Source organism: Falco rusticolus, chromosome 15 (assembly GCF_015220075.1).
Source record: "Falco rusticolus isolate bFalRus1 chromosome 15, bFalRus1.pri, whole genome shotgun sequence".
NCBI lineage: Eukaryota > Metazoa > Chordata > Aves > Falconiformes > Falconidae > Falco > Falco rusticolus.
This window is the reverse complement of record NC_051201.1, coordinates 21381575-21404136: the sequence shown is the minus strand read 5'-3', so window position 1 is coordinate 21404136 and position 22562 is coordinate 21381575. Positions and strand designations below refer to the sequence as shown.

The 22562-nt window shown below is 41.9% G+C and overlaps 1 protein-coding gene across 1 annotated transcript in view; it reads right to left on the bottom strand.

Moving 5' to 3' along the window:
• Positions 1-9: 9 nt before the first annotated feature.
• GLG1 (golgi glycoprotein 1) overlaps positions 10-22562 on the bottom strand; it is an 86891-nt gene continuing 64338 nt past the window's right edge. The window contains 21 exon segments of the mRNA XM_037408773.1: positions 10-5340; positions 5822-5928; positions 7812-7932; positions 8560-8667; positions 9346-9447; positions 9690-9832; positions 10177-10218; positions 10221-10299; positions 11676-11813; positions 12345-12437; positions 13438-13555; positions 14440-14528; positions 14935-15048; positions 15709-15771; positions 16657-16710; positions 16713-16745; positions 17574-17708; positions 19384-19496; positions 19499-19536; positions 21412-21513; positions 22172-22293. Coding sequence (XP_037264670.1) covers positions 5173-5340; positions 5822-5928; positions 7812-7932; positions 8560-8667; positions 9346-9447; positions 9690-9832; positions 10177-10218; positions 10221-10299; positions 11676-11813; positions 12345-12437; positions 13438-13555; positions 14440-14528; positions 14935-15048; positions 15709-15771; positions 16657-16710; positions 16713-16745; positions 17574-17708; positions 19384-19496; positions 19499-19536; positions 21412-21513; positions 22172-22293 — 2082 coding nt within the window. The 3' untranslated portion in view covers positions 10-5172.

Sequence of the window (22562 nt, the reverse complement as noted above, 5' to 3'; positions counted from 1 at the left end):
TACAACAAGTGAAAACCTGCAGACTCTTTTTATTAAATTCTCCCATTTCATCTGTACAGAAAAAATGCACATTATTATGTTCAGAATCTCAGTAACATCTTAAAATTACACAGCATGGACATGTAAAAAAACAAAAACAAAAAAAAACCCAACCAAAACAAGGAGCGGCCAGGATTTATACACAGAAAGGGAAAACAATTTACAACAACAACAAAAAGAAGTCTCGTTAATGTCACATTTAAAAATAATAATTAAAAATAAAAGAGACTAAGTTCAAACAGCCTCTGCTGTACAACAGGAACCCGCTGGGTCTGCTTTGTACACTGTGGGGGAGGCCTGTGGTGCCACCCCCAGGGGGGCAGCAGGGTGTGCTGGGGTACCCCCTCGCCCCCCAGAAAACTCACTGTCACTTCTCCAGTATACCATCCAGTCGCATGCGAAGGTTAGGCACACTTTCTGATCCCCCCTCCTTCGGCACCAGCGCCTACAGGCAGGTCACACCTCTCCCTTTTCCCCTAGTTCAGTATTTCCCAAGGGGAGAGCTACACAAGCACTTTAACTCAATAAATGGGGGGGGGGGGGGGGATTTCGGGGTGCAGTGACTCACCCAGCAAGGGATCTTTTGCTTTCGGTCAGCTATGGAATGAAATCTGGGTGTTGTGGAAGGAGAAAACAGCAATCTGCCTCTGGCCAGCGAGCGGCAATACGTTCCTACTCCTCCCCGCGCCACGCAGGCTCAGGGCTCGATAGCACAGGGGGGATTCAGGTCCCCTCTAAGCACAGCTCACAGGTGGAAGCAGCAAGCCGGCAGGATTGGCCCCCCAGCAAGGCGACCGCACAAAGATCAGTACCTGGGAGCTGCCTTCGAGATTTTGAACCCCATAATTAAGAAAGTACTTTTATACAAACCGACACTACAGCTGTTGCAGGTCCACCGAGCTATATTTTAAATAGCGACAGAAGTGCTAGATGAAATGTTTCATACCACACTCACGCACTCACACACACCTCAAAACTACTTTTTTTTTTCAAGCAAAACTGATACGGTAAAAATAAGAAAGTACTACAATCTTCTTTCAACTAAGTAAGGTTGTGTTTTAACAGAAGTCGCCATCCAACTCGAACGTAATTCCTCTACAACATTATGGGATTTGATTGATCCCTCCAGCTTGTCACATTTCCTCCCTCTGTGCCCACCCGCAGTTATTCTGTACTTGAGACATTCACTCCTCTTATTTTTCATACAACGCGCTTACAGTGGATTCTTTCAATCAAGACTGATTATATTGCCATGGATTTAAGCGTCAGATTTGGGAGGAAATGCTTTGATTTTTGACCTTCATCGGGGCTTTTCCCGCCCTTTGCAGTGACACAGACATACGGTACTCGACTGAACTTGCTGGACAGTACTTGGAAGTGCCAGGAATTTTGTTCCTACCCAGATGAGTTACTCCAGCAGCCTGAATGACAGAAACGAGGCAGGAGAATCCCAAGCTGAAACTCAGCAAGAGGACTTGATTAGACCCACTAGGTAAACAATAAATAAGCTTAAGGTCAACAAGAATGAACACTAACAGCCTAGCAGGAGTGGCGCAATGAGGTGCACATCATGCACAGTCCCCCTTACACGTCATCTAATCATGTGCTGTCATTTGGCAAACATACATGTCATCTAAACACACACCATCATTTAGGAAACATATCTTGTTAACCTTGCAGCAGCAGGAGGGAAACAGAGAGCTGCATGCCTTGTATGTCCCCCATCATCTAGCCCTTCCATCCACCACTGGGAGCACCAGCATCTAGAATAAGCTCTCCAAGAGAAGGTTTTATGATGACAAGGAGGGAAAACAAACCCCCACCTCCTGAACCGCATTCTGTGGAAGGCAGCTTTCCCCACCAAGAGGTGAGGGTCATGAAGAGGAAAGGGTCCCCCTGGGTTCTGCCACACTTCTCTAGCCCAATGGCAGCTATCTCTAGTGCTCTTGATTAGATCAGAGAAGTTAAAAGGCTTCCTCAAGTTCAAGGCAACAGCAGTTTTTCTTACAACCATTTATTTTTTTCCCTGCAATGGAAAGCAGTTACCTGCAGGCAAGATGTTGTGTTGGCAACAGCGCAAGCAGGTTATTTTTGGAAGAGTACTTGTGTGGGTTTCTGTGCTTCTCAGACCTCTAGATTTTTAAGTATCCGTGAAAAGAAGGGAAGGATAGTTCAAGACTGGGACTGGTAGATTCCTAGCCATGAAAAAAAAAAAAAAAAATGTAGTCACTAGCAATGGCAGAGGGCCCCATTTTAAAAGGTGAAGAGATAACAATGCTCAATAATAAAATAGCCTGGACCCTTTTAAAGGTATGACACTGGTGATGGTGGGTCTGTGCTCTTACAGTGACAAAGGGTATCTGAGGGAACGATGTAGGAAATTGATTTAGTATTCTACCTTTGCTTCAGAGGGCTTCCAGACACACAGCTACACCACCATCTCAGAGCACTCACACTGAAACCGAATTCCCAAGTGAGTCTACTGACAGAAACACCACGAAGCATAAACTAATACCACCATATACCACAGATTCCTAACACAGCGCTCCAGGCACCCCTACCTTAACCTTCTCCAAATGAAAAAGCAAAAAAACCCCAGAAAGCCTTGTATCTGAAAGTTAAGAAAGTCACCTTCAGAGCTGAACAGGGTTTACATTCAGAACTATGGCTAAAACCCTACAATTTTCACTGCAATGTCTTTTGGAATTTAGTGGAAGATGCTATTTCTAGACAATAAACCATCTAATTAGGCTTTTCAAGCTAATCAGGTTACAAAATGCCTTTTCGAAAAGTCACAACAGTTTCAAAAAAGCCCTCCGATAGCAATTTAGTTATGCCCCATAGACATTTCGAGAAGCAGGACTTGTGCCAAGCAAGCAAGGCTGCACAAAGATCCCACGTCCCTTGCTGACAGCTCTGTGAACACACCCATCTCCACAGCAGTAATTTCTGCACCCCGTCAAGTCAAACAATACACACTTATAATTGCCAAACTAACATTTGTGGTGTTACACACCTGCGCTACCTCAAGAGATGCGATCAACTATTCCTCTTCTGCTCCACTTCACATTGACAGAGGGCCAGTTAAGCTTTGTTAGCACCAGGGAGGATGGCGGGGAGAAAGAATTCAGGCTTAATTTCTGTTCTACCTAACCACTTAACTGCAATCCTACCATGCACTAATTCTCCACTGAACTTTCATTGCCCAGACTTTCGCTACTGCTTGCCTTGTGTTCGTAACACTTTGATATAACGCCAGCAGTGTCGGCGAAAGACTCACTAGCATAGTAAGTCTAAGAACATCTCACTAATAGTTTGCTGTCCATCCTTAGAGTGGGGTGAAGGTACGTTTGCAAAAAGCTTCAGCTGCAGCAAAGCTCACGGTATTATGTATACGCCATTCTGTACACACAGCATCATCAAATCAGCTGCTCCACACTCCAAAGTGTCTCAAAACCACCTCCACCGTTCCTCTAGAGAAACATGTGGAGAACTGGAAGTGTCAGGTCTTACTTAGCAGTGCACTAAGTGGAAAAATGAAAGGTATGAGTCAAGTGTCAGCCTAAGTTGGACCGTTTCAGGCACATGATTTTTACCGCAGCACACAACACAGGTGAGCACATCTAAAAGGCGAATAAAGTTTATCCTACTGTACACATGGACTCTCATGCAGTCACTTTGAGATTTCGCCACACTCGATGTTTCAGCATAAGCATGTGGCTTATGCCCTCCACGCCTCCTTGAGGAACAAAGATGATGGTAAGAAGAGGCCACAACTACTGGTGCAGCTTTTCTAAAACAGACCTTTGGGCTGTCGGGTGTGAGTATCAGGGTCTGGAAGTGTAACTATATATATAGCGTGAGTGCACACATTGATGGTAACAATGTAAAAGCTACTTCCCTTAAAGATCCAGATGTTTCTGCCTTTCATACAACACTGTCACCCTCCCATCCACTCCTGCTTGGCCTGCTGGACCAGCACCTGCATCCTACACCCCAGGAAATGCCAGTTGCTACAGCTATCAGTTGTAGTTGTGGAAATGAAGAACACTCTTCAGTGCTACCATTCACACCATTAAGACCCAGACAGGCCAGTTATAAACCACTGTGCTAGCCCACAAGAAACCGTTTTACAGATAGAGCACGTTGAGCGTTCAGTCACTTTCTGCATCGCTGACAGGGCACTGTATTGCCAGCATGTCAATATCATCTGTAGATAGTTAATTCAGAAGGGTAACATCTTAGCAGCAACGAGGTAAAATAAAAGGAGTGTTAGAATTTTACTGCATCATTGCTAATAAAAAATTTGACCAAGTAACTGATCAGGGCACTTAATGCCCGCTGAGAGCAGCACTGTACACTACTGACAGGCTCTACGTGCCTCGTGTCTACACCGTGTCTTTAACCTACTGAAATACAAGTTGTACAGCTCACATGAGTATTTGATCCTGGTCAGTATTTTATTCTATCTTGAGAGTGGCAGAGGAAGAAAGGGAGGACATCTTTTCAACCAAAAATATCCACAGTCACAAAAGCAGGATATTCACTAGAAGACGACACCAGTGGCTGGTGTCCTTAGGTTGTCCAAGACTATGCTCTGAAGATGCTTTACATAAGGTGAGCAAGATGTCCAAAACAAGGCCAACTGTGGTGTAAGATGCAATTTACCCTTTAATTTCCTGCCTCAATTTCACCCAGCCACAGAGGATGACTAGGATTTCAGTATGAACCATTACCTAAATCATATAGTCGGTATGCAGATATATGTCTTTCTTTAAAAATTTACTTAAAAACTGCTTGAGCTGCAGGTCATACCAGTCTGATTTGGAGAGTGAAGGCAGTTCCAACAGTACAATAAAGACTTGTCTACAGGCAGGTAAACAAGAGTCTGCTAACAAAGGGGTAACAAAAGCTGCTGGCTGGGCTGCCAATGTTGCACACAAACTTTCATAGGATGAAGATGCTGTGGATGAGATCCAGGATGGGAAAACTGAGCCAACACCTGCTGCTGTTCTAATTTTTTTTTTTTTTTTTTTATTCTCCTCTCACAAGAGGGGGTGGGTAGACTATACAGAGGAGGGCTGTACAAAACTGGGCACTGGGCAGGCATTTCTTCAGCAGGCAATCCAGGCTCTACCTGTCCTTGAGCTCTCTTGTCACCCGCTTGGTGATGCGTCCACACATCAGGCCGATGAGGAAGAGTACACAGATGCCGACCGTGATCACAGAGAGTATGTAATTCTTGGACGGAGAGGTCATAACTTGCATGGCAAGGTCAGAAAAGCCTTCTGCTGGGGCAACCTGGAGGTGAGAAGGGAATAAATGAGCGTAGCTTTGCTTTCCATGCAACCCTCAGCCTTGGCATTTATCAAGTTTAGTCTCTGGTACTGCTGTGGCCTCCTGTCCATTGTCAGACTTGGCCTGAGCCACAAACAGGCAGGCCTGCAACAATTTATCTGAAGGAACTGCTGCTCAGGAGAGCTTTGTAACAGGAAGATCTCCTCACCCATTTCATTGCCCCAGACCTTCTCTACAGGAGACCAAGCCCTGTGTGCACAGAAGACTGTTAAATTCTGCACTGTTGAAGATGCATCCCAGACACAGAAAGTAAGATACCCAAGTTCAAAAAAAAAAAAACCAAAGACTTGTTTTCAATTTTTCTGTACAAAACTCAAAATGCTAAACTTCAGATATAAGAATTTCATCAGTTCAAAAGTTTTTCATAAATAGCTTGTGACAGAAAGATCCAATGCACAAAAAGGGAAATCCTGCACATACTGACCTTTGCAGCATAGCTCCACATTTCAATACGATCATTAAGGCGTTTCTTGCATTCAGGCTGCAACCTCACACGCTTATCTTCCAGAGCTTCCATTAAACAGGACATTTCTGTAATGTGCAGAAGATGGGTGTTACAAAATAGAAACAGTGGCTTCAACAACACATTACAGAAAGGCTGCTCGGAAGGGACACTTCGATTCTCGTAAAAGGTGACAGTTAAATAGCTTGCTAAACAGACCAGCCAGCCCGACAGGCTATACACAAAGCCCTGCTGTACCCTTGAAGCTAGCAATTTCACTAAGATTCATGATAAATGCTGCATTTTGAGACACAAGGAATTCTGACTTTCAAAAAAAATTACAGTACATACGCAAGATGTAATTCATGTGATTTACAAGACATTTTATAAAGTCTTACACATTTGCACCTTCAATGAGCTGTGTTCTATATTCCATGCCACTACCTTCTAGAGAGAACTGATTACATTCAGCTCAGCAGAAAACATAATGTTATCTCCTTAGGCTTGTTAAGGGTTTATTTTGATCAACAAACTGTTTTGGAAAATTTTAACTTCCTGAGTCTTCACACTGTCCTGTGAAAGGAAACGGGATCACAATGTTCTGGGTGCCTAAGGAACGGCCTAGCTAACTCATAAGCTTATTTGAGACACTGACATAAAATTTTGTATTTTATACTTATGTTGCCTTACATGAATAATCCCTAACAGGATGCTTTCTGTTTTGCAACGAAAAGTTACTTTGTTCAAAAAGTTTGCAATGCTAACTCCAGACTTTCTAAACACAATTGTCAGTCCAAGAGGCAGATCCCCCTCTAAGCTACAGACTTCTGCACACCCTCAGTGCCAACATGTCAGAAAGCACATGAAAAGAATTATGACAAAATAGGAATAAAGGATACCCAGAATTTCAGAAAGGCATTCAGTAACCAGCATGAAAGACGACAATCAGGAAAATACTTAGCTGCTATTTTTAATGCCAGATAAACTCAGAAAGATGGGAAAGTTCAGAACTGTTTTCCCCACTAGCTTTCCTTACAACAGCCAGACATACTATCCAGCTAGCTAACGTAATAGCAGTAACAAAGTGCAAGAGCTTGCTTGACCTCAAACAGGAAAAGAATGGTTAGGAATACTTCAATAAATCATGTTTCAAGTGGTCTGAACTTGCTGAACTCAGTCTTGGAGGACTTGGAACAGTTGATTAAGTCCTCAAAGCCTTGAGCTATGTGAACTTAGAAAGCATAGTAAAGATTACCTGCCGTCTGTAAATACTGGAAAAGAAAAACACTGACATATTTAAGCAAAGAAGAAAAAAAAACAGATCAAAGGATTTTCAATATTTTGACAGATGAAATTAACTGAAATAAAGTAGTCAACCATGGACAAAGACTGACAAAACGAAAGAACAGAGCTTGGGGAATAGCTGTGAATGAATCTTGTGAAACCCAGTTGATTTGCTTAAGCAGCAGCTTATTTCGTTCTAGGGACGCTTTTGATACAGTCTGACACAACACTGTTTTAAGTAAGCTTGGGAGCTTTATCTGGTCTGAAGCTGATACAGGGTGGGAGACAAACCTCACTGAAAAATGAGCCCATGGGCACCTCAGTCCATGTATACTAAGAGCTCATTTTCAATGTGATTTAACTGAGGAAGGATTTCATAGAAGGGTTACGGATCTGGTATCACAGACTATTGTCAGAAACCATCTGAATGATGGAACATATGATAGACTCCTACAATTTGCAGGTAACACTGCACTGATATTACATCAGGGTTGAAGAACAGGTCCCGCCTTCAACGTAAGGAAGGACTTGATACAGATCTTCTAGTGGCATCTACCACCTCTGCAGCTGCTCCACCCTATTACCCACAAAAAACTGGTGGAGGTATCTTGAACTTCACATAATGCTGGTAAGAAAATGCAGCTTAAGGCTCTCAGGACTGTGATACGAGTAAAGCATAAGCACTTACGGCGTCCTCTCCCTGGTGGAATGGCAGCACAGTGGTGTTTGATGTCTAGGGCACAGGCTGTGTGGAGCACTGGGTCAACAAATATATCTGCTTTGCTTTCTTTCAGCATGTTGAGCACTTCCTGGGGAGGGGAAAATTACAAGTACATCTCAAAAAAGGAGAAAAAAAATTCACACTGCTCAATGTTTCTGAAAGGTGCATCATCTTTTTAAATCCAGGATCATGAGAAAAAAACACCACTGTCCCTGGATGAGGCTATGAAAGCTCGTTTAGGCTGGATTAAATGTCCTGGTTTATAAGGGTTACCGTAGTTATGTTCACTAAAATACCCGTATTAAAGTACAAAGTCAATATGCCCGGGCTACTTGAGTTAGAAATGAAATAAGATGCCACAGCCATGGGGCAATTCCTACAGCCCTGGGGCACAGCCAGTGCCTAGGCCATACCCAGCACTCAGGAAGCGTGCAACGGAGACAGCAACAGAAAACAGGTTAGTAACAAGAAACTTTGGCAACCATAATCAAAAAAGAATCCAAGTCTAGAATTGCAAAGGAGGCACTGTCGGCACAATCTTCACCGGCACATTGAAACTGAATTGCTGCAGGCCAGAACTAAGATGCATAAGGAAATTTGCAGAGCTCTGGCTTCATACTAGCTAGAACATGGCCAGGGCTGCGATCTGGAAGAAAAATCAGACTTCTGCAGGGATGGGATATCTTTTAGAGCACATTCATTTTATTTCCTTTACCTTCTTGCACATTTCTGTTTTTATTTTCAGCAGATTCACTTTCAGACATTCTTCCACCTGCCCAGTCTGCTCCTGAGCTGCTGCTTCTTCTGCACATAAGCTGGAAATCTATTTTGAAGAAGTATTTTAACATAAGTAGTTCACAACAATCATTCTGCCTCTTGGCACATTTATATCTCAATACATTAGCTCATCACAGGGTGCAGCTACAGAACACATGATGAGATACTTCCCCCCTCAGAATCCCCAGAGCCAAACACAGCCTGGCTCATGCAATATGCATACCCTTCGAAACTCAACAGCAAAAAGTCGATATTGCTTTACTGAGGAGGAAGGCTGGGAGGAAAACAGCATAGAAATAATGTTAATATATGAAATAAGCAATACTTAAGGCATAGCTGATTCAGCTATTGAAAGTAAAAGCTCAGAAACCTGACTGTACTCCAGGTTAAGGTTGACAAGACCAGAAAACTAATTATTTTTTTTTTAACAGGAAAGCAGTATTTTTCCCATAGCACAAGTATTGCTGAAATCCCAGATGAAAAAATTAACTTCATATTAGCACTGCAGAGGAAACTGCAATTCTTGCACATTGGCAGAAGTCACAAGCAGAGAACCTGACTGTCTAGGAACAGTTCAAAGGGGTTTTATGGGGGTTTTTTGGTTGGCTTCATTATCAGGAGAGCTCATGTTTTAAGAAACAAAAATCTGTTATGTGAAGGGACTTCATGAAACATGAGAAGAGTTTTCATCCTGAGTAAGTAGGTGCAGAGCTACTTTTCCTACCTCTTCAGAACAGTGCATCTGAAGCTGGGGATCCAGCCGATAATCAAGAGCTGATTCCTGGATTATCACTCGAATTTGGTCCTCGCAGTCTGGAGAGAGACGCTATTAAGCGGAGAAAGTCATTAACGCACTCAAGGACCTTTATTTCATAAATCAATCACCTTGCATTTTAACTTACGTATTCTGTAATACTTATATGGAAGTGTAAAAAAATTCATTTACATACAGTCTGCTTGTTACCTGCACTGAACACACCACAAGCCCAAGTTTGATTTGTTATTCAGTGACTCTTGCTCAGCACAAACCTGCAGAATTTCTTATTTGCATGCATCAGCTCCACTCACCTGGTCTGCATATTTCAACTTCAGGCATGAGATGACTTGCCCTTCCAACTCTGTATCATCCTTGGCCCTGTTCAGGATATTTTGGCAGAATTTCGGTATGTCTGCTTTGCACGCCTTCCTGAGCACTGGATTTAAGCGGTAATCTAACCAGAAAGATGACAGAACTTCATTAGAGTACCATCTCTTCAGATGACAGAACATAACACTTCAAAGAGATTTCACAGAAATTTCCTGGATGGCATTGTACCACCAATTAATTAATTTCGGGAGGAAATAGTGTTTTTTCACAACATAATTTAACTGGTGAGGTAAGAGCTTCAGGAATAAAGTGTATCAAATAACACATGCTGACCCTCAAGAACCTGACTGAATAAAGTCAGTGTGTGCACTGACAACCATGAAGGAAATGAAAACAAAGTGAATATTCTTCCAGCCATGCAGATCACTCAACAGCTCAGGCAGGCAAGTTTTTTTCCAAAGATGATACCTGTGTTCTGTGTAATCTGGCGCTTGGTAATCATTTGCTTGCTTTAGGATCCATCACTTCACTGTTCTTGTTTTGTTTCAAACACTGCAACATATTTTTTGAGTCTGCCTCTGGACAAAACCGCTACCAAAGAAACAAAAATAACCAAGATTTCATCACTAAACACTTGAAAAACAAACCCCAAACAAAACAACCAATTATATTCATGAAAAACAACAACCACCTGCCCAAGCCAGAGGTATACAGACACACGCCCTAGCCCCAACACCTCCTGTTAACAAGAACAGTGCTATTCCAAATCAACTATGGGGATGGATCTCTCTGTTACGGACTGTGCACTAAGCCGTACAGCCTCAACTGGCTTCTAGGCACCAGCTTGTGTTGGTAGTATCAAAGCAATTTGCCTTATTTTCTATCTTAAGTTACAGCACATACCTACCAAATTAGGTCTCACACCCAACTACTTCCACTCCCCCTTTATTCCAGAAACTAAAATGAGAATCTTTAAAAGTCCATACAGATGCCACTGTTCTGCATAAATGCTGGCTGAACAAAGCAACAGGTAGTCTTCATTGGTAACATTCGGGACAAAGACCATATGGAATGAGAAAGCAGAGAAGAGCCCACTGGTACTAATTTTCCCATTCCCGCTCAGAATGAGATAGTTAAAAGTTAACCAGCTTACCAAAATTCAGATCAAGGTACTAATTTCTTTTGTTACAAACTAATTCAATGGGTGTAAGATAAGGCTGTTGCATCTTCTAATCTTCATGATTTTGCTGAGATGACAAGTCTTTTTAAAAAAGCATGAGTCTGTATTGAAGAGCAATAAATTCTCAAGACATTCTGCTCTGGCCACAGTATGGAGTCAGGGTACTGCATACAGGCCACACATACTTGTGTTTCAGGGCTTGCAATTTTGGCTACTGTGCAAGTAGTATCTTGTCCTGTGCAATACTGTCTTGTATTAACATTCACTGCTGCTTGAATTAACATTCACGAGGTAGCACTTTAAGCCAGCATTTCTAATTCTAAATTTTGCATGACTTTGCCTGCTTTATCAGTTTGACAGAAGTCTGTATGCACCAGGTCAGCAGTAAACCGAAGATGTTACTCCTCTCTGTAATTATAACTTCTTCACCTTTGCTAAAAGCCAATGCAAACCCAAACCAACTGGATGAAAACTGCATTAGAAGCCTCAGCACAGACTTCCTCATCAATTCTGCTGGCAATTGGTAAGACAAATTTATTAGTGCACAGGCTTTAATCAGATATGTGGAGGAAGTAGAGTTGATAGAGAAGAGTCCTGAAGAAACTCAGCATGATTCAGTTAAGAAACTAATTACTTTGGGAGGTGGGGGAGGAAGCAATCAAACTTCCAAACCACCACAGCACCAAACCACCACAGCAGTCTTGTAAAAAGCTTTTATGGGAAGCTCAAAACCGAGAGAGCTCTTATATCTCAACCTCACCCTCTTAAATCAGCACGTTACCATTACCTTGATCATCTGCTTGCAGACTCTCATGAGTGTGTAGTCCAGTTCTGGATCCATCATCTCTGTCTCCTGCAGTTTAAACACCTTCTGGTGGCACCGAGTACTCAACTGCTTCTTGATTTCTTTCAGGCATTCAATAATCTATGACAGTGTTACAACCACAACAGACATGTTGACAAAATTCTGTCATATGCTGCTCAAAACACACAGCTACGTGTACTCCAATGCCTATCTTCACCTGATTTGTGCAGTTAAGTTCCCAACGCTTGGATTTTATCAAAACTCATTACCCATGCTTAGCTCCAGGATGCGCTTTAAGCTCATCTTCTCACAAAGATTTAACGAGATGGAAATGGACTTACTCCAAAACCCCAAACCTCATCTTGCAGACATTATGCCTAAAATCTTCAGCAACATTTGCAGTAACCAGCTGCTAATAGCATAAAACTAGCATTAACTGCAGAACGAAGGGCTCACAGCATTGCATTCACCCAGTATTAATACTTGTGAACCAGTGAAAAAAAGATTTAACATTTCAAAATACTGCCAAAAGATTTCAGTGATATCAAAATGAAAATCTAAAGCTGCACTCACAGGGGCAAAAGCCTTCTTCAGAAGTTTTCTGAAATGAAAGTACAAATTAAATTGTAAATTATTAATAAAATCCATTACCTGAGCATTGCCATAGGGCACGTTCTGGCAGTAATTCTTGATGTCACTTTTACAAGCCTCATAGAGCTCTGGTTCAAGTCTGATATCCTCGGTCTGCAGTATAAATTACAGTATGAACTTTTAAGTAGCACTCTAAAGACTAATTTACTTTGTCCACGTATTAACTACAACCCTCCACTCACAAAAAAAGCAAGCAACTCTCACAGTAGGTAGGTCCATTTCTTTGAATGTAGGGGTCTTGGCTGTGAGAAGTGGTGTTAGTGGGAAATCAGCTTTGCAAACCCATGCAGTGATCAGTTGGCTTTTTACACTCAAAGAAAGGGCTTAAACCAAATTTTAGAGCTGGTAATTTGCTCCCACTGCTCCTCCTAAAAGGGCATCAACACCAATGTCCAAGACAACTAAAATCTTTTAATGTGAAAGCTAAACATCATATTAATAGCCACCCATCTACTGGGTGATCTAGAGAATGTTAATAAAGCTTCCTGCTTTTAACGATGCTCAGCATTTGGATTATTCCATACAAAGGCAAGAGTGCTGCCTCTTCTGATACAGGCCTGTTTAAGGTGAAGCTTTAACAGTCAAACAATATATACCAGACAAAGGCCTTAAGAGTTCATTGCTGCAAGGACTGCAGCCAGGAAGCTGAGAGGCAGCCTTGCCTACAGAACAAATACTACTCCTGTTTATCCACTGAGCAACTTAAGAGCAGCTGCAGTCAAGTTGCTTCATCTGTGCTTGTTTCCTCAGCCTGTAAAATGAAGCTTTTATTCTCTCCTAGAGGACTTTAAGGACATCAGCACGTGTTGCATGTCACTATCTAACACTAAAGATAATCACTTTAGCTGAAATTCCAATGACCATTTAGCTTGCTTTAGCCTTTGCGAGACTATATTTAAGGCATTAAAGCAGACAATCATTACTTTCACTGTGAAGGGCAATTGAGCCTCGTATTGTAAGAAGACTAGAAAAAATAAATTAGGTATGTCTTACAAATGAGCTTCCTTTTTTTTCCAGGGAGGACAAACCAGGAAGCTTTAGTTGAAGGACCTCACTAGAAGATGGGCAGATCAAGAGTTTCATGCATGCTTACCATCTCTAGCTCCTCAACACGCAGCTGTTTGCGGCACTTCAGAGAGACCCTGTGCTCCTTGGCATCCTGCAAAGTATCATTGCGCACAGTTGTGCTCAGACAGATCACTACATCCACCCTGCAGAAAAGAAAACAGCTTTTTTTACTCATATACCCTTCACTCAGATCAGCCAAGATTGGTGTTGGATCACCACATTGGAGAAACGGACCCCAAGAATCCAAACACAACAAAGTCCTTGTGGACCTGTGCTTACTTCTGGCCTGGGTACAGCTCTATGTAGAGTAACTGGATCACAATTAAAACCTAAATCTGATGCTGTCTAATTGGAGTCTAGATCAGCAGACAGGAAGATAATCAAAATGCCAGCACACCCCTGCCCAGCAAGACCTCTGCTCTTAAGTCACATGAGCACTTTAGCAAAGCTTTACTTAATCTTAGAAATAGATGAAGGTGAATACCCACATGGCACTGCAAGAAATCCTTTTGCATTATGGGAAGGACATTTATATCATAAAATGCAAATAGTCTTGCTATCCACGAATAGGATTGACCTTGTGTGTAATTCAGCCTTATGTCATTGCAGTAGGCTATTAAAAAACCTCTTATACCAAAATGAATAAACCAGCTAAAACAAGTGGGTTATTTCCCCTTCCCAGAGCAGCAACTGGAACAACAGTAACCTGCATCTTAGAAGACGACAAATCTAGCAAGGACATAAAACATCCCGGGACACACACACCACTAATTGGAATTGTTAGCTATTTTCTAAGCAAGAAAAATACAGAGGACAGACTTGTATGCAAGAGGAAAACAGAGTCATTTTTGAAGAGGCAGGCAATGCCTCTACCTTAAGCATCTGCAGAACGCAGTCACTAAGTTTTCACACACAAAACAATCAGCCTTTAAAGGAAATCCAGCATTTTCTGTCCTGTCATGAAATATCCTCTGACTTTATTACGTATTTATATGTTCACATTGCTGTTTGGTCAGGTGCTACATACTTTTTTTTGATGTTGGGGCAAAGTTTCAGCACATCCTCCTTGCAAGCCATTTTAAACTTGTACGAGAACCTAAAATCTTTCATTTGAACCTGCAAGACAGAAATGAGGAAAAAACCCAAACTTTGGTCACCTGGAAGGAAAAAAGAATAATGAAAAGTGCTACCCAAAAGAACCTTGTTGAATTGTACAATCAGCAAATGCTTTTGTCCAAAACTTATTGATGAGGAAGCAAGGGGAAATGCTGCACTGCCGCAGAAGGTGGGACCCTATCTACCATACACCAGGGAGGAAGGGGGGCCAGAAAATAAATCATCTCCAGAAGCAACCATTTATGACCAGACATGCAAGTACAACTGTCTGAATTTACAAGAAAACTTTAAATACAGTGGGAAATCAATCTCAAGGAAGGAGGGGTTTCATAACTAGCCAATTCCTGTCAACACCCTCAATGAACAGAACAGGTTTCCACTGATAGCAGAGAAAAGTGTATCTTACCAGCTGGAAATGAGTAACTCCGATTGCACATTTTTCATTCATTTCCTTCTGGTGTTTGTTCTGTATTAGACACTCCATCAGGTCCCCGGAATCAATCTGGTTATCTGCAACCTCCTGAAGAAGTGATGAAAGGCTTGAAAGTCATGATTTTCATACTCATTTAGCCCACTGTGACCAGGAAGTAATGGAACTTACAGTCTTGCTCTCTATTGTGAGCTTACACTCACCATCAATAGACCACCCTAGAGCTGTACCGCCCAACTCCACCACATAACTATACTTATAGATGTAGTTAGAAAAGAACTATCCCAGGCCGTGCACACTTTAGACTCAGGAGAACATCCCTGTAGAGACTCAATGCTTACTCGACTTATTAGTGGATGCCTTCATTGCTATCTAATTATTCAATGCTAGAGGCCACCCTAAAAGTTTTTTCAGCAGTACTGAGCAGGTGCACAGAGTGCAGTGGCTAGGACACACTGCTTGCAGGCAAGGCAAAAGGAAAAAGTTTGGTTTTTTACTGATTTTTTCCAATTACAGGGCAATTTTCATCTTCAAACACTAGCTTTATGCTAGGGCTCTGACAGCGGAAGCACTAGATGGAACTAAGAATTTTTACTTTAGGGTGGTTTTTAATTAAAGACTTTTGTAACTGTTTACCTGATTTTACTTTTGAAGTTTTCAAGTACACCAAGAACTAATATTTAAACCTCTAACCTTCCCCCTCCCCGTCTTTTTCCCCAAAAGATATTCACACTGTTACAGAGCACTCACATGACAGAACGTCTGGATAATGGGCTCACACGCTCTCATCAGCAAGGCTTCAATTTGAATGTCCTGCAAAAAAAACATGCAATATTTGTTTTCACAGTGAATGGACAAGAAAAAAGGCTCTGGGAAAAAATCCACCTGTGGTAACAAGTTAAACTGAACTCAGCTTACAGGGATTTGAAAGATCTTATTCAGCCAGCTTTGCCCTTCAGTTCTGGAAATCCTATGGTTCACCCTTACCAACAACATCGTAAACGTTAAGACAAGCCTTCCAGCTCAAGGGAAGAGCCTGGTCTCCACCAAAACTCATTGCTTGGATAATGTGGCCAATCTCCTCTGAATTGGATGCTACGGCACTAGAAAAACTACTACCTAAGTGTAAGGTGATAAGATTTATGACAGTTCCGAGCCAACCATTTTGTAACCATTGGAAGGAAGCCTTCCCTAGGGCACAACGTAAATTTTAAGAGATATGGGAAACAGTTTGGGGCAAGACAGTTAAATATGCAGCTTCATAACACGAGTAAAGCTGCTGACCTCACTGAAAACCTAGCAGCTATTTCTTGCAAATTTTGGGATGGAGGAGGAAGCTGCAATATAGTACTCGAAACTACTTGCAAGCAAGACCAAAAACAAAGTCCCATGACATATCTTGCCTTGTACCAAAGGTCACTTGGTACCTGTGCAGACATCTTAGCTTCCGTACCATAAGCGATTTTGTTAAGCAGGAGAAATGTCATCACCAGCCTAGCTTGAACTGTTGCCTCATTTTTCTTCCTACAAGAACACATATGAAATCTCCATTGTAATTTGGGGTTAAAAGAATGGTCTCTGTCTGATCTCAGAGAGCTTACACTTCTGCAGTTACTCTGATACCTCATTTTTTTCATCACTATCACAAGACATGCCTCAACTAATATTCTTTATCCCAGGCTGAAATACTTGCCTCACCTCTGACTCCAGCTCCCGTGAGGTTTCCCCTATTCTCTGCAATCAGGCCACTAAGACTCATCAAGATGGTCCTGAAGGCATTCCAGCTCCTACAAAGCAGGCATTTTAGTGTGTGATCCAAGAACCCAAGTTGAACATTTGGGCTTGAAATACTGTAAACACATGTGAAACTGCCCTCCTCCTTGTGAAGTCCTACGTCTCATTAATCCCATTCCTCTACTGGCACTCCCAGAATACATATACATAGCAGTGATCGAGGATGTGGTCTAGGATGGTTACTGCTTGTTCTCAAAGCTGCATGATAATGTGCTTTCACTTCTGGAATAACATATTTAATTCGCCCTTTGCATAACCTTAATGAGAGGCTGATTATCCAAGCTACAACCTATGATTGGCATGTCAAAAAGACCAATGGCAATACTGCATCTGCTGTTGAACGGCTCCTTCCCTACAGCTCTGCAGGGGCACAGCAATTTAACATGAGTCTTGAAACTTTGTTAAGTAGCAGCAGATGTTAGTTCAGTTCTGTATAAACACAGGAAACATGTCAGTATTTGCTAAATGGAAACAGGATAAAGTTTATGTGGGAAATGCCAAACTTGTAATAGAATATTACAAGTAAGAGCCAGGGTGGGGTGGGGTTACTTCACTGAAGTCCTGCTTGTTAACTATGCCCTTCCCCTTCTCATTCCACTACCCTTTTCAACCTACTGAAGCCACGCAGTAGGTACAAAGCTGCTTCGTATCACCTTCATCCCTCAGTCTAGCGTAGATTACATTTCAAACTGCACTCATTTTTAATATAGTCTCAGCTATAAAGAGACAGCTAACAAGATGTCCCTTTATCCCTTTTTGCCCTTCCCACCCCTCCAACTTTGCAAACGATAAGTAGAAACGTTCCTGTGTATAGTACCTGCCCTGGTCTCTGTTTTTTCACTGCACCACTTCCCTAAGTCAATCATGCACTTGTCCTGGAGGGCTGGGTCCAGCTTCACATCCATGGCACGCTGATGGAGGATTCTCTGGACCTCTGCTCTGCACTCTCGTGATAGCTGCAAGGGAGGCAGAGAGCACTTAGCGTATGGGGTCTCTACACCCATACAACGCAAACAAGATGCTGTCAGGTAAGGTACTGTGAGTAACCCACAAATGCCATGTGCAAACCCAGAAAGCACGGTAGTTTTCCTGTAGTGCTCAGCACAAGTCTGCTGGGGCCCCACCAGTGAACCAGGCTTCAAAAGAGTTCGGAGCTACGTTATTTAGTTTGGATGGAGGCTCCTTTCATTCCACTAAAATCAATCTTATATTCTTAAACCTTCACTTTCGAAATGAGATGTCAAAGCAGGTCCCTAGATTATCTGCTGCACTGACCCCTTCATTCAAAGCTCCAGACTGCTTCTGGAGCAGAAAGTCAAAATAGCTCATGCCCTCGACACCGAAAGGGAAGACCAGAATAAGGCGATATAGTCCTGCTGTATGGTTTCTTCTCAGCAATCCCCACTGCAGCACATCAGAGCCAGCACTGGCAAGACTGAGGAAGAAACAAATTGTAGAAAATCAAGGGACACTGGTACAGTGCTCGTCAGACCTAAAATGCACTTGTCGAAGCTTAAAACATCATACATTTAAAAATTCAAACCACTGGAAGTTACCTAGCATTTTGTGTACAGCACTGGAAAAAAGTACAGATCTAAACTCTAATGAGTTTGCTTTCAAACACTAAATTTCAAGATGACTGCTGCTCCCTTAGCCTAGTTTCCACAAGAAAAATACATTTAAAAGCCTTTTCTCTCTCTAAGGTTATTTGCAGGGTGGCTATTGATTTCTTTGGTCAGCACTAATGTAAAAAAAATTTTAAAAGACTCAACTCAGCCGACTAAGAAACAGCATTTTTAAAAAAATTATTCCTAAAAACGAGATTGTTTCAATCAATATTTGATCTCTGCCACAAAACACCTTTTAAATCAAGCTGTAGCAATTAATTTTTAAGCCAGGCCATCGTGTAAACCCACCAACTCTTCGGGGCTGTGTACACTACAGTGCCAAAAGAAATGGAAACGAAGTACCCAGCTGCTTTCAAGGGAGTGCCTTGATAAAGGCACAAGAGGGCAGCAAACCTGAGTAGCTCTGAACCAGAACAAATGTGATTATGGTGGATCTCCAGACTGCAGGGCAGCAAGTCAGATCCCTACCGTCTTCTTTAAAGACAGCATAAGCACATTTACCAGTACGGTATGCTCCGAAGAACTGAAAGGATGCTTCATGTCAATAGGAAGAATATAATGGAGCATAAGCTGAAGTTGTACTCAAATCAAAACTTAATTAGAAACAGCCTAGAAAACCTAGGCTTGGAACTCCTTTTTGCATAAAACCAATTTTGCAGCTATGCTAGCTATCTACAAGCAATCACATTCCTCTCTGGAAAAACAAGGGGGAGAACCGGCACTGTGTCTAAACATATATCCAAGTTGTCAGCATGCATTCCCCTCTGCGGGCAGTTGTCACACCTTGATGTAGCTATTTTGCCTTACCAGAACAGCAGCATAGCCCTTCAAGGTACAATTGAGGAGCTAGGCATCCAAAGCTGCGCAAGTACCACCTACGTTAAATGCTTTCAAGTAGCTTTTGTGAGTTCTTGCAGTTTAGCACAGGTGTCCAACTTCCAAGCCATATGTGCAACCCTTCTATTACAGATCAAAGAGCAGTAAGTTGCACTCTAGCACCTACCCTCCTTCCTTGCTCCTCTGTGCGGTATGCATGCCTGTACAAGCAGGAGAAAACGGCCCCTGGAGGCATCAGCTCACTCGTCTCATTCCAGCCATGGGTATGGCAGAGACGGAGGCATCTCCCTGACACTTGCGGTAAAGGACTGTATCCAATCTGCAAACAGAAAAGTTATCACTAGCACTTCATTTAAACTTTTAACCTTTTTCATATTCTGAAAAACTTCTGAGGCAGAAAAATCCACTCAAGTTTTCATACACCACATCATTCAGTCTGCAGTGTCTAACCAGCTGAACCAACAGGTGGCAAAGTGCCTGTCACTCAGTTTGGAATCAACTCCCTAATCTTGCAAAAATACACTAAGATCCTTAATTATGATGAAACCTTCAAACTATTGAAGCACCTCCCATTCTCTTCTGCAGCATGCCAGCCAAACGATGACATGAGAAATCATCTCCTAGATATCCCAAAGCAGCAGAAAGGCAGATAGATACCATGTTTTGCTTGTCTAATATGTTATGTGTACTTTGTATTGCTGCCATTTTGAAACACCACTTTCATAAAAATCCGAGTCTGATTAATTACTGTCTGCTCTTGATTTGAACTAACTGAAGACTCAGCATCCCTTGCTTTTGCATACAAGAAATCTGCAAGTGCAGAACTCTTTAAGGTGACATCTAATTGCTTAAAGCCAAGTGAGATATTGCCAACTTTCCAAAACAGAAACTTCAGTTTTCTGCAACAATTTAGAAGGCAAACATCAAGTGATAACAGCAGACAGTTTTCTTACTACTTTTATCATTATCTGTATAATTATTTCTACTCTGTGCATCTGCGTTAGGCACACAGCTAACACAACAGTTTTCATAAGCCAGTTCTAGCGAACAGTGGTTAAACAAGAAAGATAAGCTGACATAGCCCAGTCTGCAATATGAATTGGAATTATCTTTACTCCCAGCAAAATGCAAATACTCAGTTTTCCTTCTTCCAATCACTTAAGTTTAGCTCAAGCAATGAATTGCCTGCTGGCAACACTGTACAGGCAGGAACAGTGGTGGAAACCAGCAATGAAGGGAAACAGGAAGAGGAGGAAAAAATTAAGTATTTTTGTCTACCTATGGAGACAGTTACCGGGATGACTAAACAAACAGCCACAAAGCCCTAAACTCTCTGGTCCATGAAGCTCCATGTGTTTTGAAAGCAGAAGGTTCACAGAGCACGTCAGCTCTTAACTACTGGTGATGCTATCCATAGATACTGCCATGAGTCAGACATTCTTAATGTTTTATTTGAATACCCTTTGTGGTAATTGAAGTCCATGGCTTCTTGCCTTACACTCCCCTTGTAGTCACTGAGAACAATTATACCATTTCTTGCAGTAACCCTATTTAATGTACTCCCTCGCCTCTCAAACTTTTTCAGAAAAGCCAAACACTTATTTTTTCCTCAATGGTCATGTACAAGGGGCTCTGTACATATTTAAAACAAAGCACTGTCATCTTTGGATGACAGAGTTGGGAAAGCAGTCCTCCAAAGGGAATTACATCTGCTCTACAAGCTGGAATCACACCCAAAGAAACTGAAAAAAAGGCAGAAATGGAAGCGGGGAGCCTCTCACACAGTGCCTCTTTATTACACTTAGTAGTCTGGTTTGCTTCAGTCCCATATTGCAGTGCACAGACCAGATAAAACTGGCTGCCACTCGCACAGGAAGTGAACTTCAAATTCAGTATGGCCAGAGAAAATTCTTTTAATCAAAGATGCATTGAATTTCAGAGCTCAAACTTGAGATGTTTTTAGGGTTGCATCATTTCTAAGCGAGTATCTGATTTAAGTGGGCATCACACTTTCTCTAAAAGCAACTTTTGCTTCTACTGTTCTAGACAGGCATTAATGCCTTACCGATTTGGCATGCTTAAAAGTCCCCTTTTGAACAAGCATAAGCTATACTGTTTTACCAGAAACTGCTAATGCATACCAAATGCTAAACACATCATCAAGTGAGGATAAATCTTGTTTTACAGTACTCACTTCCAATCACGAGATATAAAATACTGCAGCTCCAGAAGCCTATGCTCACAGTCCTCTACCATCTTCTCGGTATACAAGTGCTCCATCAGGCAAGACAGAATCCTGCAAACAGAAGAAAAAAAAGGTGGGCAACAGACTGTTACAACCATGCTGAAGCTTCCTTGTAACAGTTGGTGTTGCCAAATCAGTCTTTCCAATGAACCATCATAGATAATACATTCAAACACAGTGAAGATTTTTCTCTTCCTTCAAAAAGATTACATCAACAACTATATAGCACATTTGTACCCTCCTAAATTCCATTGTTTTAGTTACCTCAGCAAATCATGACAAAACCATAAGGAATATTTTATATAAAATCTGGCTTAGAAGACAATATATATCAGACCTGAAGATAACAGATATCTGTCTCTGCAGTATGGGTTTGCTTAACTGGCCTTTCAAGGCTTGTACTTTGTCTTTGTGACATTGCTAAAGACTTATATTGTAAGAGAAATTAGCACATCAAATGTTACATATTTAATTTAAATGCCTGAAATAGTTACATCCTTCACCAGTGCTAAACCAGCCCTGTTATAAAAATACTTGGCCTGCTTATATGGCATAAATGAAAACAGAACTTGGTTCACACCTCCAACTCTGTAAAAATTGCTAGTCTGTCATTTCTGGACAGGTTTTAGTATCTGTGCTGGTCAGCCACACAACCTTCATGGATGCTCAACGGGAATAAAATAATCAGTTGTAACTGAGAGCCACCTACATTGGGTCTCCAGACCGTATGTGCTTGCAGGCAGTCTGTATCACCGATTCACATGCCTCATTCAATGCCCGGTCAATGCGGTAATCTGCACCGGGGTCAGTTTCTTGAATCAGTGTTTGAAGCTGGAAGAAAGAAATTGTGGATAAGGAAACAAATTATAATGATCAAAACAAGAGTGCTTGCGACCTCTCAGCGTGGCGATTCTATGCCAGTAACAACGCTGCCGGGTATGGCCTCTGCTCTGCAGTTACTAGTTTTAAGCGCTTGTGCTGCCAAGTCAATTGCCAGACATGGGAGGCCAGCACTGCTGAATCCTAATTATCGTTATGAAGTAGACCAGGAACACTAGATGAGATTGGTCACACACTGAAGGCAAACTGAAAACCTGGAC